Below are 18,030 nucleotides of genomic sequence, written 5' to 3'. Positions count from 1 at the left end.
AGCAGAGGGGGCAGCGGGAGGGGCCGTGGGGACAGCTGTGGCACATCAGTCACCTATGCCCACATTCTGTCCCTGCTGCCCCCTGCCCCCTGGCGACTGCTCATGGTCCCACCAACCATCCCCAGTCTCCTCGTCCTTCCCGCCCTGCGCAGAGCCTCCTGGCACTGCTAAGGTGGTGGCTAGTGCTCAGGCTGTGCACAGGGGGGCCTCAGAGCGGGGGACCCCAGCAAGCAGACGACCCCTGTCCCATCCGTACAGCGGACACAGGAGGCTGAGGCTGCCATGGAGGAGGACGTCAGTACCCGGCACAGCATCTGCACACTGCAAGGTCCCGTGCATGCTCCTTATGGTCAGGGCTGACACTGCACTGTCTCCAAAGCCCCACACTCGGTCACCAACTCGATCACCAATGCAAACCTCCAGCGATGTCTAGGCATAGGGATGGCAGGTCTTGGCTACAACTAAACTTGGTATTTCCTAAAGTGGGCTTGGGGGGGTCAGGAGCGGGGCAGAGGACACTAAGTGCTTTGGGGTTGTCAGGGGAGTCACTGAAATGCCCAGACACAGGGTCACGCAGAAGAAACCAGGAGGGTGGATGATGCTGCCTCCTCTCCCTGGGTCCCAGTGCCTGCTGCTCGGGAATGGGGACACAGTCCCTGGTGGGCTCCGGCATAGAGGGAACTGGCCCAGGTACCCAGTGGGAATGGACCGGAAGTGGCCCAGGTAGACTCGGAAAGTGCCTGAGCTCCAAACCCAGGCAGAAGTGCCTGTAAGTGCTCAGGGGTGTCTGGAGCCCTGATGTGAACCCAGGAGCAGTGAGGCTCATGGGGTGGATGGGTGGGACCTTAGATTCCACGCCACGCAGCTGTGTGCAGACCCTGGCCCCAGGGCCCATCCTGCCTCAGCCTCCTAGACTGGCTCACAGCCTGGCTGTTTCTGAATGCCACTGACAGTCTGAGGGTGGCCTCTCTCGGGCCACCTGTCCTGAGTGCTCACTCGGACCAGACATCTGGGGGTTGGCTGGAGCCCTGGCAAGGAGCAGGAATGGGGGCGCCAGGAGTCTGGCCCAGGGGTGCACATGTGCACAGAGGGAGGGGGGATAGGTGGGATCAGGGAGGGAATGTGGCCTTCACTTCCCGACACAGCTGTTTCTTTTGATCTCTGACAGCTGCACCTCTTCTTATCTTGGGGTTCAATCCAGACTCCACCCCTTCACTGTTGCTGAGCAGGGAGGCAGACCGGCCCGCTTCCTGCTCTCACAGCCCTGGTCTCCCCCACTGCAGTTCAGAGGGAACAGGGGAGCCTCAAGAAGAAAGACCTCAGCAGGGTGGAGGCTGAGGCAGGAGAATCAGCCCGAGATCAGGGCTGGACACACACACACACACACACACACACACACACACACACACAGAGTCTGAGTCTGTCAGTCTCGGGAGCAACTCTGCACCCCTCTGTGGGTGACTGGGTTTGAAAGTGAGTCCCTGTCTCTCACTTGACTCTGGCCCACTGCAGTGACACCCTGAGCTGCTCACCCCAGAAGAGCGTGCAAATCTCACGGTCCCACTGGTGCCACAGGGCCCGACAGGTTGCAGCTGTGACCTCCCAGGTACCCTGGGCTCTGGCCTGGGCCCCACTGGGCCTCGTCTGGTCAGTGTTATACCCAGTGTCTACTGTCCCCACTGAGATGCCATCAGTATTGGTGGTGCTGAGTTGTTGTTAAGGGTTTGTTGGGGGTTTTGTCATTTTGAGACAGGGTCTTGCTGTACAGTTCAGGCTGGCCTTGGGGCTGGTTTTGATAGACTCAAAGAAAGATGACTGGAGATGTGCTCTGTTTTTCATATTACTACAGAATTGGAACACCTCTAAGAAGCGGGAAAGTGCAGGGCGTGGGGGCGCACGCCTGTAATGCCTGTAATCCCAGTACTCGGGAGGCTGAGGTAGGAGGATCCTTGAGAGTTTGAGACCAGCCTGGGCTACAAGTGAGCTTAAGGTCAGCCTGAGCTGCATAGCGAGACCCTGTCTTAAAAAGACAAAAAAGAAAAAAAAAGAAAAAAAGAGGAGGAGGAGGAGGAGGAGGAGGAGGAGGAGGAGGAGAAAGCCTCCTTTCCTTCTCCTACCCCAGAAGTAAGCACAGTGAACAATGCAGGAGATTTCCTCCCTCTTTGGTATGTGTGTAATGCGTGAGGAACAGATAGCTGTCAATAGATTAGATATGAGTTGTCACAGCCTGCTCTTCCCCTTAACGTAATGACAGAATCCGCTTTCATGTCATCACACATTTTTGACGCTAACACGTCTTAAGAGGCTGGGGTCCTGCGATGTGGCTCAGGTGGCCTCAAACTCCTGGGCTCAAGCAATCCTATGGCTTTAGCCTCCTGAATGGCTAGGAACACTGGCGTATGCTACCATATCCAGCCCAACCTTTTTTTTTTTTTTTTTTTCCTTAAACTGTACACTGTATCCCCAGCCCTCTTTTATTATTTTGAGAAAGGGTCTTGCTAATTCTTTATGTTGCCTAGGCTGAATTGCGATCTTCCTGCCTCAGCCTCCCACAGGGCTGGGATTACTGGTGTGCATCACACACCTGGCTCCCCTTTCCTTTATACTGCCCAGTCCTTTTTTTTTTTTTTTTTTTTTTTCTTTTTGCTAACAAAATATTGACCCTTCCCCACTTCAGTGGTTTCCAAATAATAAGTCAGGGGCCATGGAGATAGCTCAGTGGTCTACGCACCTGCCTAGGCAGCCATAAGGACCTGGGTTCGATCCCTGGTACTACATACCGTGCCAGCCTGCCCTGGCATGCCGAGCTGGCCACCAAGACTGGGTGTGGTGTCACAAGCCTATAATCCCAGCGCTGGGGCAGCTGAAAGAGGAGGATCACTACAAGTCAACGCTGCACAGTGAGACCTTGCACCAATCTAAAAATAATAAGTCAGAGATTTTCCTGGATCATAAAAATCACAAAGCATATCTTACAAACGAAGCAACTCAACAGAAGACAAAAAAGAGAAAGTATTAAAAGTCATGTTTTGATCCAGGCAAGGGTAAGCACTGCTTAGCAAAAGCTGCTTGCTTCATCTGTTTCCATCTGTGTGTGTCTGGGCGCCTGGGGACGAAATGGACTAAAATGAAAGCATTTCTAATTTTGAACAACACTGCCCTAATTATAGTTGAGTTACCCGAGACCAAACAGCGAGCTCGGCCTCCTAACACATCTTCTATTTCTCCCCAAGTCTGTAGTACCTACATAAACACACTTGTTCACCCGGAAAATGGTAGAATTCAAGCTGCACTTGAGATTAGCCCCATTTATACCTTGACTTTTCAGTGGGGGACTGAGGATTGAACCCAGGGCCTTCACGCTGAGCTACAAAACAGCGCTTTGTTTTTTTTTGGTGGAACCAAGGATTGAACTCGGGCCCTTGCACTTGCCAGAAAACCGCTTATTCCACTGAGCCATCTCCCCGGCCCCTGTTTTTTTTTTTTTTATTTTGAGCCAGAGTCTCTCTGACTACATTACCTAGGCCAGGCCGGAACTCGTGCTTCTCCTGCCTCAGCCTCCCAGAGCACACTCACGGGTGTCCTTCCCAGGACTCGGGAGCCGAGCACAGCCCAGGGCGGATGCAGATGGGACAGTGTGCGCGGCCTCTCCTGCCTCAGGACTCACTCCATCCTCCCACTGACGAGAAAACAGAGGAGAGAGAGGCAGAGCAAAGGGCTCTCCCTGGGGTCTCCATCCTGGAAGCAGTTAGCCAGGTGTCCCCTCTTCCATTCCTGCCCAGCAGCAGCGCCACCTTCCTTTCAGTCCTCTGCCTGCTGGGGCCCACTGTCCCTGGCCAATACCAACTGGCCCTTCCTCCCAGAGCTCCCCCTGCTGAACACGGATCAAGGTACTCCCCCCTCCAAAGCCTTCCATGGCTCCCTTCTACCTCCGACATCAAGTCCACACCCCTGCCTCAGCTTCCGTCACCCGTGGCCACCACGTCATGTGTCCACTCGGCCCCTCCCACTGCCACCTCCACAGGCCAGGTCTTTGCGACCACTAACCAAACCACACTTAAATCACTGCGGGCAGCAGCAGACAGGCACAGAGACGGGGCCGGGCTGTGTTCTCACTAGTTTTTTGTTCTGGAGGACACAGGTACCACTTTACAAAAGTCCAACCCTTATGTTTCCATGCACTGAGTTTCTTGTTATATTAAAGAAATTAATAGGGGGCCAGGGAGATGGCGCAGTGGGATAAGTGCTTGACTGGCAAACGCAAGGATCTGAGTTCAATCCCTGGTTCTGCCAAAAAAAAGAAAAAGAAAAAGAAATTAATAAATGTTTTGGAAATATCTCATATTCGAAATTCTTCTCGATCCCGGAGACGGAACCCACGGAGCTCTGAGCTGCATCCCAGCCTTTCTGTTATTTTTATTTTGAGCTCTGCAGGCACCTGGGCCACTCCTCAGGGTTCTGCCCTTGAAAAACACATCCGCTGGGTTGACACTGGCTGCATGCGACGTACATCAGGTCCAGCAGGCCCCTGGCTGAAGGCGCCCTTTGCTCTGCCTCTCTCTCCTCTGTTTTCTCTCCTCCCCAGTTGTTGCTGGCGAAGTTTAAAGTAACTTGTGAACTAAAAAGTACCAGGTTGTCATAGTAATTATCACTGTCATAAAATAACAATGACTAGCTCCAACTTTCCACCCTCCTGCCTCAGCCTCCCAGGGGCTGTGGTGTGCCTACATGCGCAGCTGAGAAGCAAACTATTTGTTAGAAACTGAGTTACAAATGACACACAACACACAAAAGTGTGTGAAGATTCACTCTTACACCAACAGGTGCCGCTGGGCATTGGGGAAGAGATGTGGAGAAGGCAGAGCCTGAGCCTCTTCCCAGAGGAAGATGGAGGTGGCCTGGGCTGCAGGCACAGCAGGCAGGAAGGGACAGGGACCTGGAGCAGCGGGGCATCCTGGGCCTGCTTCCTACTCTGCCATCAAAGTGATGGTGATGAGGCAACAGGGGACACAGACGCCACATGAAGGGACTCAGGACACATACTGCCCAGGAAGACCATCAGGAGCCTGCTGCTGGGAAGGGACAGCACTATCACCCACAGAGGGCAACAGACCCTGCCCGGTCCTACCCACAGCTGATGTCTGCCACAGGAGCCACCAACGCAGAGCTCTAGAAGGTTCTGCAAGGAGCACGTGGATGCCCTCCTGGGCCCAGCACACAGCCCAGGGAAGGGGGGGACCTGATGGGGCAGGAGACCCTGGGGCCGGGGCAGGAGCTCCCAGACACTCAACATCCTCAAGTGTTGTGTCCCAGAGTTTGACCTTGGCTAGGGAGACGCACATGTTTGTTCTAGAAGAAGCTGAGGAAAGAAAGAAGTGAGGGCTCATGGGTTTGTCTGTAACACTAGAGACGGAACCCAAGGCCTCTGCACTGAGCTACATCCTTTTTTTTTTGAGACAGGGTTCCACTAAGTCACTGAATCACCCAGGCTGGGTTCCAACTTGCGATTCTCCTGCCTCAGCTTCCCAGAACGTTGGGACCACACACATGTGCCACCACAGCTATACTTTGTGGACTGTCCCCATGGCCACCCTAGAGGCAATCCTAGGACAGTTATGACACTGTTATAATGGTGTAACGGCAGATGTCACCCACTAAGGACTTGTACTCTGCCTGGCACTTAGCCATTCTGAATCCTCAGCAGAAATGTCCTTGCTCCCACTCCTGTGTCCCCCCCCCCCAGCTTCATCCCTGACACATGAAAAAGAAAAAGAAGCCAGGAGTGGTAGTGCTGTAAGTGGTGGTGCACACCTGTAATCCCAGCACTTGGGATGCTGAGGCAGGAATATCTTTTCAAGTTCGAGAGCAGCCTGGGCTACAAAGTGAGCTCAAGGCCAGCCTGAACTGCATAGGGAGGCCCTGTCTCAAGACAAAAAAATACAGTAACAACAATAAAGAACACCCTCCCCTCGTGCTGCGTGAGACAGGACAGAAGGTGGGCAGCTGTACAGCGGCGGGGCTCCCCACCCCAGGAGCGAGGCTGCAGAAGATCCGGGGCCTTCGCACCCAGAAAGGAGTTAGGCCTGCGGCCGGGCCTTTTCTTATTTACAGGGTGTACACGGGCGTCGCCTGTAGGGGGCGCGCGCGTCACCCGCGGGTCAGGGCGGAGGCGGCGGCGTGCCGCGGGGCGGCTCACGCGCTGGGCGCCCCCCTCGGTCTGCTCCGCTCGGCTCCGCTCCGGTCCCTCCACTGCGGTGCGGGCAGCCAGCCGTGCCGCGATCACCGGGGAGGACCCCGCAGGCTTCTCCCCAGCCCCTGGCCCCGGCCTCGCCCCTCCGCGTGGCTGTCTGGGATGTACGCAGCCCGCTGCCGGGATGAAGACGGTTGCAGAGAGGCCCCCCTGCCGGAGGTGACCCAGCGGCGGCGCGTCCTGTCCTTTGAAGGCTAGGAAGGGCCATTCCTGTGGTGCCCGCAAGGACCGCTGGCCTGTCCTCTGCCCCCGGACACGTGGCCCTGCTATCTCAAGAGCAAAGGAGGCCGAGCACAGTGGCACATGCCTGCAGTACTGGCATCTGGGAGGCTGAGCAGGAGGATCCTGAGTTTGAGGCCAGCCTGGACCACAGGACAAGGCCTTCTCAAGAAACAAAACAAAAAAAAGGCCAGCCGAGCATGGTGGCGCAAGCCTAAAATCCCAGCTCTCCCAGAGGATCATTCCGAGTTCGAGGCCAGCCTGGGCTACAAAGTGAGCTAAAGGCCAGCCCGAACCACACAGTGAGACCCTGTCGCAAGAAAAAAAAAAAAGAAAGAAAACAAGTAGTCAAGGGTAAAGAAAAGTCAGGAAGAGAAAGAAAAAAAGGGTGCAATATGTGTTCCTATCCCGGGAGAGGAGCCAGTCCCACAGGCCGATCCCGCACTCTCCCGCCAGAACAACAAAACACATGGTACGGAGGCTCTCCCCGGCCCAAAGAGGCTCTCGGCCCCGCTGTGCAAACAGCTGGGAGGAAGGGCAGAGGGCCAGGGAAGCCAGCTGCGGCCTGAACACCACAATCCTCTCCCAGCCAGCGCTGGCCAACAGCGCCACCTGGTGGGCGACGAGCCGACCACTGGAAGACGCGGAGCAGGTGCGGGGTTACTGCACGAGTCACCGGGCAGGAACTTGAGCCACTCCGACCACGCCTAGACCGCGGCACTGCCTCCTTCAGACGTGGCCCAGGCAATTGTTTCAATGTTTAGATTGATGGATCGACTGATTGTATTGGGAAGTGAATGCAAGGCATTTGCACTGAGCTGTACCCCTAGCCGTTTGTTTTGTTTTGTTTTTGTTTTTTTGCGGAACCGGGGTTTGAACTCAGATCCTTGCGTTTGCCAGTCAAGCGCTTATCGTACTGAGCCATCTCCCCGGCCCCTGTTTTTTTATTATTATGAGACAGGGTCTCAGAGTTGTTAAATTGCCTAGGCTGGGCTCCAATTTATGATATTCCTCCCTCAGTCTCCCAGAGTGCTGGGATTACAAAAATGCATAGCTGTGGACCAGCCAGATAGCTCAGTGGACTAAAGCGCCTGCTTAGGCAGAGCGCAGTGGCTGGGGTTTGATCCTCTGCGTGCCGCGCTGAGACAGAAATTGAGACTGGGCATGGTGGCGCACGCCTGTAATCCCAGTGTTGTAGGCAGCTGAATTAGAAACATTACAGGCAGTCGGACAGGGACAGGCCCCCAAGGAGACAAGGTGGAAGGCAAGGTGACTTTACAACTTGGAAGAGACAGACACTGCTGTATGGGCCACACCTCAAGACCAAGACAAAAGAGGAAACACAGCTACGTACTTTCCTAGGGATGGGCATCAGGATTGATATTCTAAATAGGTATCAATCACCTTGAAAGAGCCTAAATGAGGCACTAGCCCAACCCCTAACAGGAAGAGACCCTGTCCCATATTCATGCCCCCTTGCTACGTGACTCATGACTCGCTTCCCCATTTGGTAGAGGATTTTATCAGTTTTACCTGAGCAATGGTGTGCTTGTAATCTCACTGGCTAACCATAGCTTTGTCCTACCTCATGTCCACCTAAGAGAGTTCCCATGTTCTCCACCACCTCAGACCGGCCTCACCCCGTGGTTTTCCTCTATAAAAGTTCCTGGAAGAGACAGCTTCCGGAGACAACCCACTAGGGCCCCCTCCTGTCCCTCTCTTGGATAGCTTTCTTTCCCTCAATAAATATTTTCTGCTCATAACCTCCGTTTGGGGCTGGGGAGATGGCTCAGTGGAATAGGTGCTTCCCTGGCAAACACAAGGGCCTGAGTTCAATCCCCGGTTCCGGAAAAAATAAAATAAAATAAAACCTCCGTTTGTTCCTAAAATTCATTCTTTGGTTTTAGAGAACACGAACTCATCCCAGGTACATTTTAGGTTGGGAGATCAGTTTTTCTCCGTGTCATTTGGAGGTTTCCCTGTATCATTAGCACTTGGGAGGCTGAAAACGGGAGAATCACTACAAGTCTGATGTAGATAGTGAGACCCTGCAGACCCTGTACTAAACACATTTAAAAAAAAAAAAAAATGCATAGCCGTGCTAAGCAGTTCTTCCTCATTTTAGAATTCTGATTCCTCAGGTTTCCCTACCTCCTTCCTCAACCTTTTCCCTAAGGCATCTTTTCTCCTCCTAGGCTTCACTTCCTTTTAAAAAATGTATTCCTAAGGAATGAAAGGAAGGAAGAAGGAAATTCTCCTTCTCTCATGCATCTCCAACAGCCCACAGGGCTCTCTTCCACCTTCCAAGATTAATGCATACTTCTTAAGGATACAGCTGTAGTCTCCAAGGTTAAGTTCTTTGATAGCCTTTTTTGAAAACTCGTTTATTTCTATAGACAGAAGCCTGATAAAGAAGGAGAAACCTCAAGTTCACGTTTTCAATTTGAACTTTTACATCATGTAGGAACGATGAGTTAATACTAGGTCCTTATGCTTAAATTTTCCTGATGCTGTATCTAAAGTTCTCAGATAATATTTAAGTTGAGTTTAGGTTAAATGAAGAGAAGAATAAAATAAATTTCAGTTCCTGAACAAAGGTAGTGAGCCTTTTAGCAGAAAATGAAATGTCCATTCTGTAATAGCATCTCATGCACATAGGGTTCAAACAACTTAAAATGGACTCTGTCACCTCAACTCAAAGCTGGACTGCTACAAAAAGGCCTGGACACTATCAAAGTCATGGATTTTTCCTTATTTGTCCTTCTTTTAACTCAACATTGTGTGCATAAGTGATTTCAGTTGATCCTTTTTTGTTGAAGTTTTTGTGTTCATCCATAAAAGACTAGTCACTGTGAAGTAACGGCCGCCAAACCTCGGCCAGCAAAGGCTCCTAAGGCCCCTCACGTCTCTGCTCATTTCTCCACTGGGGTGTGTGCCCCTGTTTTCTGCTGCTGGCCAGTGACTCCCGGTGGAAGAGAAAGGAAATGACTGCAACCTAAAATGACCTGCCAACTGTTCGCAGAGAATGTGTGGAGTGCTCGTCTTTGGTATTCCACAACATTAACTGATATTTACAATAAAATACCATCATAATTGATTTTAAAAAATGTATTCCTTTCCAGAAGCCGGGTGTGGTGGCACATACCTATAATCCCAGTACTCAGAAGGCTGAGGCAAGAAGATCTAGGAGGGTTCAAAATCAACCTGGGCTACATAGTTCAAGGCCGGCCTGCACTACACAGTGAGACACTGTCTCAAAAAACAAACCCCAAAGATAAAACAGAAATTTAAAAAACAAAAACAAAAACTTTTTTTAAAAGGTCACTAGAGGGCTGGAGAGATGGCTCAGTGGTCTAAAGCACCTACTTGAAACAAACTTGGCAAAGCACAGGGACCGTGGTTCGATCCCCAGCACCATATGCCAGCCAGACCCGCCCCCTGGTGGGCTGAGCTGGCCACACACACACACACACACACACACACGATAAATAAATGTAATAAATAAAAATAAATAAATAAAAAATAAAAGGTCACTAGACACAATGCGGTTCACACCTTGAGCTCACTCTGTAGCCCAAGCTGGTGTCAAATTCGAAATGATCCTCCTGCCTCAGCCTCCTGACTTCTGTGATTACAGGCATGCGCCACTACAACCGGCTCATTCGATTCTGAAGTTCAGGAGGACGTTTTGAAACCAGAGAGCCTCACGTTCAAATGTGGCCCCTTGTGCTCGCTTCGGCAGCACATATACAAACGTGGCCCCTGTCTTCATGGCCTTGGACAGCTCTTAACCTCCCTAAACCTGTAAGCAGGGGGTGGAGGTCTCTCCTACCCAGGTGAGCACCAGGACAGCACAAAGCCCAGGACAGGACAACTCCAGTGACATCATACGGCTCCCAAGTGGCCACTAGAGCCACATTCCTTTCCAGGGAGTGCTCGGGGAGAGAAAGGCATAGGGGCGGAGGGGAGAAGACAGGAGGAGCCTTGTTAGCCAACTAGTGGGACGGGGTCAGCACGGAGGGCAGTGCGGCCAGCTCTTTGAAACGGAAGGCTTTAAAATTTAAATGGCTTCCCAGCAAGATAAGCAGACTGGCTCCCAGCAAGGAAACGGAACTTGGCTGGGCCCCAGAACTTTCCCCACCCCAGCCCTCCTGAGACTTCCTCTTGTGGTTTCTCAAAAGTACAACCTGTTCTTCGTACACTAGATAGAGAGGACAACAGCGGAGGGGGCAGCAGGGGACAAGGTCCCCAGGAAGGAGTAAGAGGGGGCGGGGAGCAGCCTGATTCCCTCTGAAAGTCTCATCCTGCCTCCCGGTCATCTGGCCCTGACCCCTCAGCCTGGAGTCCTATGATGACGCCCACCCATCCCCCTTTCACAAGGTGGCTTCGTCCTCCCCGCCAGACACATGGGAAAGAGGACCCAGAAAGGAGGGAAAGTGTCCAGGTGCCAGCTCACACCAGCCGCGCTGCCCCTGCCCACCCTAGGGAGCTGGATGCTCAGAAGCTGCGAGCTAGAGCTCTCCGTGTAAAACGTTCCCAGGTTCCAGCTCAGGGTAGCCTCCTGGAGTGAGTTTTTTTTTTTTTTGTCTTTTTGAGACAGTCTTGGTATGCAGTTCAGGCTGGTTTTGAACTCACTTTGTAGTCCAGGCTGGCCTTAAACTCGCAAGCATCCTCCTGCCTCAGCCTCTGGAGCGATTCTTTCTTAGCCAGGAGTGGGGTCCCCCACCTGTAATCCCAGTACTTGGAAAAGTGAGGCAGGAGAATCACGGCAAGTCGGAGGACAACCTGGACTACACAGTAAATTCAAGACCAGTCTAAATTACATAGTGAGAACCTGGTCTCAAATAAACAAATAATGAAAAAAATAAATAAATAATGAGAAAACGAATTCTTACACTCAACCGTGAGTTACTTAGGGACCTCCTTCCTCTGAGAGTGAGCCATGCATGTGGGAAGCATACACATACATGCCTACACACACACACACCTCTGTGCTCCCAGCTCGAGCCCCAAAGAGAGCTAACAGCGGCTCACACATCCACGTCACTCATGACTGACACAGTGACCCTTCAGGACCCCAAATCCAGACTCCCCACTGGGCCCACCCAGGAGCCAGTGGCTGTGTGGTCAGGAACAGGTCCTCCTGAATCCCATGACTGGTTCCAACCCCTGCTCGGCCGCTGACTTTTGACCACCCTACAGGAAGACTAGTCATCCCTGTGCCTGGTCCCACAGGGTGGAGATGTCCCTGTGACACTTCCTAGGACTATGAGGAGGACCCTACGCATGATACGGGACATCAAAGCCACCAACGGGCACCTAAGCAATTGTGCCGTGCACCTGTTAGCTAACATTCCATGCCCCAGAAGGATGGGAATGGATAGGAAGACACGCGGGGCCACATATGCCGGTGGATGCAAGGCGCAAGCAGTCGAAGCCCCACTGGGCAGGTCAGAAGCTCTGACCTGCACACGGCATGTCCCTGCCCCCTCACCTGTGTAGTCAGTGCATGACCACAAGGAGTGGTGTCAAACTCAGAAACCACTGTACAAGCGACAAGTCTCCACTCTTGAGAGCCCAGAGGTAGAGGAGAGGACACAGGAAGCCCCTTGACAGCCACTTCTCCACCCACGTCAGCTCGGGGGCCAAGAGCAAGCCCTCTTACAGGAAGCTGCTCCAGAGCCCAGGACGGCACTGAGACCCAGGATGGTGTGGACTCTCACCAAGCCCGGTGGATCCACTGTCTGCACCCAAAGGGAACCCCACAGGGCTGGTCCACCTTGGTGCCTACCGCCTTTGTCACCTGGAAGGTGGGAGGAAGTGTAGGACTGGTTCGGGATCACCATGTGTCCCTGTGCTTGACACCAGCCAGGGTTCAGCCCAGCTCTGGGGGATAAAGGCCCCAAAGACTGGCTTCCAGGCCACCTGGTTGGTGACCTGCAATGCTTTTCTGTGAAAGTTTTCCAAGTCCTCTAGCTACAGCGCTGGACCCGTCATCGCTGCTGACTGACGTGGAGAGACCAGCCCGGGAACATGGTATCTCTGCACAGCATCCGTACAACCTGCAGCACTCGACCGATGCAAAGAAAACACCCCCTCCCTTGGTGATAGCGGCCAGTGTCCTCCACACCGGAAGACACAGGCAGCGAGATCACCCATGTGCCCACCAGGGAACACCGCAGAGGATCCCCTCTTGGCTCTAGCGCGACGGTCACAAGCGAACCCAAGAGCTCCACATACTCAGCTGCCTGTTAGGAGATTTCTCTGTCCTCGTGGACAGGTCAGCTCTCTTGGAGAAACAAGGCTGCGCTCTGGAGACTATGGGGCCGTGATGAAGGCACGCACCCGTTAGGCTCCTCGTTCGGGTTCCCAGCTTCAGGTCCTTGGCCAGCCTTGAGCGACACCCAGGAGAGTCGCGGAGTCAACCACCTCGGGGCTACTCCAGCCCCAGCCTACCTCATCCCGGAGCCTGCGGTGGCCACAGCCGCGGTCGCCGCCGTCTGGCCAGTCTCTGGGGAGGACGCAGCATCCTCCTAGGAAGGGGACAGCATCCGGATCTTCGGAACCCAAACAAAACAGCGACTGCCCTCGCGGGCAGACGTGTTTACACAGTCGGCGCGCCAGGCGAGTTCAAGCTGGGCAGGAAGTGGGGAGCGGGGGAGGAGGGGGCGCGGTCCTCGGGACGTAAACAACCACGCGGATTTCAACCCCCTGCGCCCAGGGCAGGGCCGGCCGCCTGGGTTCCTTGCCTTGTGCCCAAAGGGGAATAAGAGGTAGGTGCGACGAGGTAAGGTATCCAGAGTCCCACAGCCAGGAAGGAGGTGCGTTTAAAGCCTCGTCTGCACCCCCAGTGTTTCCTGAGTCCCAGCCCTGGGGCACAAAGCACCCACGGGGGCAGGGGGCGTGGCCCGGACTCACCTGTGCCGCGCCACGCCACGCCCCCAGTGACGCCACCGGCGGACCATCCCCGCCCTTCGCCGCCACGGCGCCTACGACTACAAGTCCCATCCTGCCCCGCGCTGACGCTCACGGCGCCAGAGCAAGATGGCCGACACTGCGTCCACAGCCGGGGCCGGCGGCTCTGGAACGGTAAGGGAAGCAGGCACGGGGTTGGCACCTAGAGAGTTTGGTGTCCTCTAACTTCTGTCTGGCCCATGCAACACGCTCGTCCCCCAAAACCCAGTCCCATCATGAGCTCCAAGTGGAGGAGGGTCTTTCAGGCCGTACGTGACCCCCTTTTGGGACTTAGCGAAAGCCTCCAGAGTTCATGGACCTGCGTCCTGATTGGCTCGTCCTGGTGTGTATGTGGGGTGGGAACCAGGAACACCTTGTGATTGGTCCAAAGAGGCCGCTTTTACCCTCTCATTGGCCAACCCAGGTTGGGAGGGATTCCCTTTTCAAAATACTTAGCTTCCCTGTATTTCTGTGCTGTTACCTTTTGCCCGCCCCTCAACATCATGGATTGTTGTTTCAATTTTTCTTGTTAATATAATGGTGTAGAGATGGGAGGAAGAAGAGAGAGTTCCTTTTTCTCTTTTTTTAATGTATTTGGTACAGGGTCTCACCGTGTGCTTCGAACTCTCCTGTTTCAGCCTCTCCAGCGCAGGGATTACAGGCGTGCGCCACCACGCCCGGTCTGAGTTCCTTTTTCTTGTGAAGTAGATTTATTATGTTCCATCTCACGTCTTTAGGGGCTGGGGAGATAGCTCAGCAGCATAGCGCCTGCTTGGAAAGCACAAAGTGCCAAGTTCAATCACCAGTAACCAAAAACGAAAAAAAAAGAACATATTACACCTGGTTTTTCATCTACTTATTTATTTATTTATTGGTATTTAGTAGAGGGTCTACAGGGTCTCACCACTTCGATCAGACTAGTAGTGATTCTCCTGTTTTCAGCCTCTCAAGTGCTGGGATTATACAAGGGCTCACCACCATACCCAGTTTCCATCGCCATCTCAGTGCGCCCCAGGGGCGGGGCCTTTTCATTGAGCTGCATCCTAGCCTTTTTTTTTTTTTTTTTTCTCTTCCACGTATTTGGCACAGGGTCTCACTATACAGCTCTGACTGGTAGTGATCCTCCTGTTTTCAGCCTCTCAAGCGCTGGGATTACAGGCGCACACCACGACTCAGTCTCAATCGCCGTCTCAGCACTCCCCGGGGGTGGAGCTGGCACAGCAAGATGGGTTCGAACTCCAGCCGTTGCCTTCTGCCTAAGCAGGCGATTTAGTCCATTGAACTATCTGGCTGGTCCTTTTTTTTTTTTTTTTTTTTTTTCAGTACTTAGGATTACACTCAGGACCTTGCACTTACCAGGCAAGTGCTTATTCTACTGAGCTAACTCTCTGTCTTCATCTATACGTTCTCCTCACATGCTAAAGTACAAAGTGAAAAATGGCCATTTTGTTCTGTGGGAATGTTTTAGGTTACCAGAAAGATTGCTGTGTATTTAGTGCATCCTCAGTGCCCCATTATTACTCAGTTGACTGAGATCTATAAATCTACACCTGGGCTGGGAATATAGCTCAGCAGTGTGGCTCCTGGCTGTCAATTGCGAGGTCCTGTGTTCAATTCCCTGCATCCCCGCCTCCCAAATTCTAAACATTAGCCAGGCATGCCTGAAATCCCAGCACTTGGGAGGTTGACACAGGAGAACCTCTGTGAGTTTGAGGCCAACCTGGGCCACATAGTAAATTCAAGGCCAGCTTGAACTTCATCGCTGTCTCAAAAAAAGCAAAACACATCTGAACATTATGCATAAGGAAGTATTTTGCAAGAAAACTTGTTTGCCTTGAGATGTGTGAATTGTGTGATTGTACCCTAGTCCTGTGGTTGGAAAATCAATCTCTGTGCTCTTCCTCCTCCATAATTCACAGAGATCGGGAAGTAAACAGTCCACTAACCCTGCTGATAACTACTATCTGGCCCGGAGGAGAACCTTGCAAGTCGTGGTGAGCTCCTTGCTGACAGAGGCAGGATTTGAGAGTGCTGAGAAAGCTTCGGTGGAAACCCTGACCGAGATGCTGCAAAGCTGTGAGTACTGGGAAGCATCCGGCCTTTTTCAAGTCAACCCCAGTGTCTGTACCATGCGCTGCACTGTGATGGTGAGAGAGAACATTTGAGGGAAAAACTGGGCAGACTGAGGTGATTCAAGACTTTAGAGTCAGATGGATGTGAGTATAAATCCTCCCTCTGTCACTCAGTGATTTGGGCCAGGTCACTAAACTTCAGCTTCCTTGCTTGAAATAGGATAACAATTTGCACCTGGGAGAGGTGTGCACATAAGTGAGCGGTATGTGCAGAATGTTTAGTGAGGGGGAGACTATAAACTCCTGATGACGTGGAGGTGCCTTCTTACGGTTTTACCTGTTCTCAGAGGACTTCCACTTTGTTGAGGATGCAGGACTGAATCCCATGAAATAGGTACCATCACATAGAGTGATCAGCTACTAGACTGCGATACAAAGAATGAGGATGGATAAGTTTTATGGACTGGAAAAAAATATTTTGAAGGGATAAGTCATAGCTGTGCATGATTTCACATACCTAGAATTCCAGCTACTCAGAGCCAGAGTCAGGAATGTCCTAGGTTTGAGACCAGCCTGAGAATTTAGTGAGACCTTGTGTTTACAGACAAACAGGACTGGGCATGGTGGTGTGCACCTGTAATCCCAGCTCTTGGGAGGCTGTAAACAGGTGGATCCCTGTGAGTCTGATATAGTAGTGAGACCCTGAACACTCTGTAGACCCTTCCCTAAAATACAAAAAAGAAAAAAACAGCATGGAGGTACATTCCTCTAATCCTAGTTCCCTGGGAGGTTCAGGCAGGAAGACTGCAGGTTCAAGGCCAATCTGGGCAATTTAGTATGATCCTATTTCAAATTAAAATAAAAAAGCGTTGGGGCTATAGCTCTGTGATAGGGTCAGCACTGAGCTATGGTGTTTGTAAGAGGTTGACACCTCCAGAAGTGAGTAAGGGGAAGGTGTGCTCAGACAAGCTAAACTGCTGTGCTGCCCTGTTGGGGCCAGCGACATAGCTTAGTGGCATAACATCTGCCTTGCAAATGCGAGGTCATGGGTTTGATTCCCAGTACCTCATCCCCCCATCCCACCCCCCCGCCGCCAAAAAAAGAGAGCCATGTTGAACTGCATGTCTGTGTTGTGACATGTTTCAGAATTTCACAGAATTTCATTTCTTTTGGAGGATGAGTATTCCACTGTGTGAAATGAAAAGCTTGCTTGATTGCTTTGCTTTGCTTTGCTTTGCTTGCTTGCTTCTGTCAGGGCGCAATCAGTTGTTCCTCTTTTTTTTTTTTTTGTCTTCTTGAGATAGGGTCTTGTTATGCAGTTCAGACTGGCCTTGAGCTCACTTTGTAGCCCAGGCTGCTCTCGAACTCAACAATCCTCCTGCCATAGCCTCCTGATTGCTGGGATTACAGACTTGTGCCACCACGCCCAGGTCATTTTCATTATTTTGAATAATGCTGCTCTTAGTATAGAGTACAAGTGCATGTCTGAATTCATTCTCAGTTCCTTACTATGACAGACCCTATAGCTTTGATCCCCTCGTAGATATTTCAGAAATTGGGAGGAGTGCCAAGTCGTACTGCGAGCACACGGCCAGGACCCAGCCCACGCTGTCGGATATCGTGGTCACGCTGGTCGAGATGGGTGAGTGCGTCTTCACATCCCCTCGTGGGTCCCTAGTCTGCATTTAGCTTGAGAATTAGCACAAGAGGGCTTCTGTGAGCCCATGTGAGACATTCCTCGCCCCCGTTGGGTTCGTGCTGGCAGCCTTCCCAAGGGCCATGCCGTGGTTGTGCCCGGAGTTGAAGCCCTTCTGTGTCTGCTGTCCAGCAGTCCAGGCAGGGCTGTGTGTTCTCCTCTCACAGGTTTCAACGTGGACACTCTCCCTGCGTATGCAAAGCGGTCTCAGAGGATGGTCATCACTGCTCGTAAGTGACTCCACTGAACACCCAGGAAGCGCTCAGCCAATGCTTGGGGGTGAACTAGGAGTGGGGAGCAGTGTCTCTGTTCCTGGTCCCCCTGCAATCTCTGGGGCCACCCTTAACCTGATCCTCACCTGGGCTCCTAGGATTAGGATGTGAAGTTCAGTCACCACAGCGGACACCGTCCCTGAGACACTGCCCTATTCCTGCTCTTTAGCCCAGACGTGCAAAAGATGCTGCAGGAGAAAAGGAAGTTTCTGTTCGTCCTTATGTGGGGGCTGCTGAACTGACCCCTGGCCCATTGCTGCCCACTGTGAGCGCTGTTTGTTTTGCTTTGGTTTTGGTTTTTTTGACACAAGGTCTCACTATACAGTCCCTCCTAGCCTTGAACTCACTTTATAGCCCAGGTTGGCCTCAGATTTGCAATGATCTTGCTGCCTTAGCCTCTCAAGTGCTGGGACTATGGGTGTGCCATTCAGACCTGGTTTGAAGACACTTCTTCCTTCTTTTCCTCCCTTCCTCCCTTCCTTCCTTCCAGGCAGGGTTTCGAAGTGTAGTTCAGGCTGGCATCAAACTCACAGTAATCCTCCTGCTTCAGCCTTCCAAGTAAACGGA

At 52.3% G+C, this 18,030-nt stretch overlaps 2 protein-coding genes across 5 annotated transcripts in view; one reads left to right on the top strand and one right to left on the bottom strand.

Moving 5' to 3' along the window:
* Positions 1-13,527, bottom strand: part of Ccnd3 (cyclin D3) — a 57,476-nt gene extending 43,949 nt beyond the window's left edge. Inside the window, exons 1-2 of one of the 4 annotated variants that reach the window (XM_023719947.1) lie at positions 13,219-13,527; positions 12,926-13,002 (exon numbers count right to left, since the gene is read on the bottom strand). In XM_023719947.1, the coding sequence (XP_023575715.1) occupies positions 12,926-13,002; positions 13,219-13,477 (336 nt within the window). In that variant the 5' untranslated portion in view covers positions 13,478-13,527. The other 3 variants (XM_023719957.1, XM_023719969.1, XM_023719963.1) reach the window with 3 other exon arrangements.
* Positions 13,471-18,030, top strand: part of Taf8 (TATA-box binding protein associated factor 8) — an 11,511-nt gene continuing 6,951 nt past the window's right edge. Inside the window, exons 1-4 of the mRNA XM_004624144.3 lie at positions 13,471-13,558; positions 15,343-15,499; positions 17,039-17,137; positions 17,359-17,421. Of these exons, the coding sequence (XP_004624201.1) occupies positions 13,514-13,558; positions 15,343-15,499; positions 17,039-17,137; positions 17,359-17,421 (364 nt within the window). The 5' untranslated portion in view covers positions 13,471-13,513. The remainder of the gene's footprint in view (positions 13,559-15,342; positions 15,500-17,038; positions 17,138-17,358; positions 17,422-18,030) is intronic.

Source organism: Octodon degus, unplaced genomic scaffold, assembly GCF_000260255.1.
Source record: "Octodon degus isolate 3935 unplaced genomic scaffold, OctDeg1.0 scaffold00005, whole genome shotgun sequence".
Classification (NCBI taxonomy): domain Eukaryota; kingdom Metazoa; phylum Chordata; class Mammalia; order Rodentia; family Octodontidae; genus Octodon; species Octodon degus.
The sequence above is the reverse complement of the archived record's forward strand: the minus strand, read 5'-3'. Positions and strand labels throughout refer to the sequence as shown.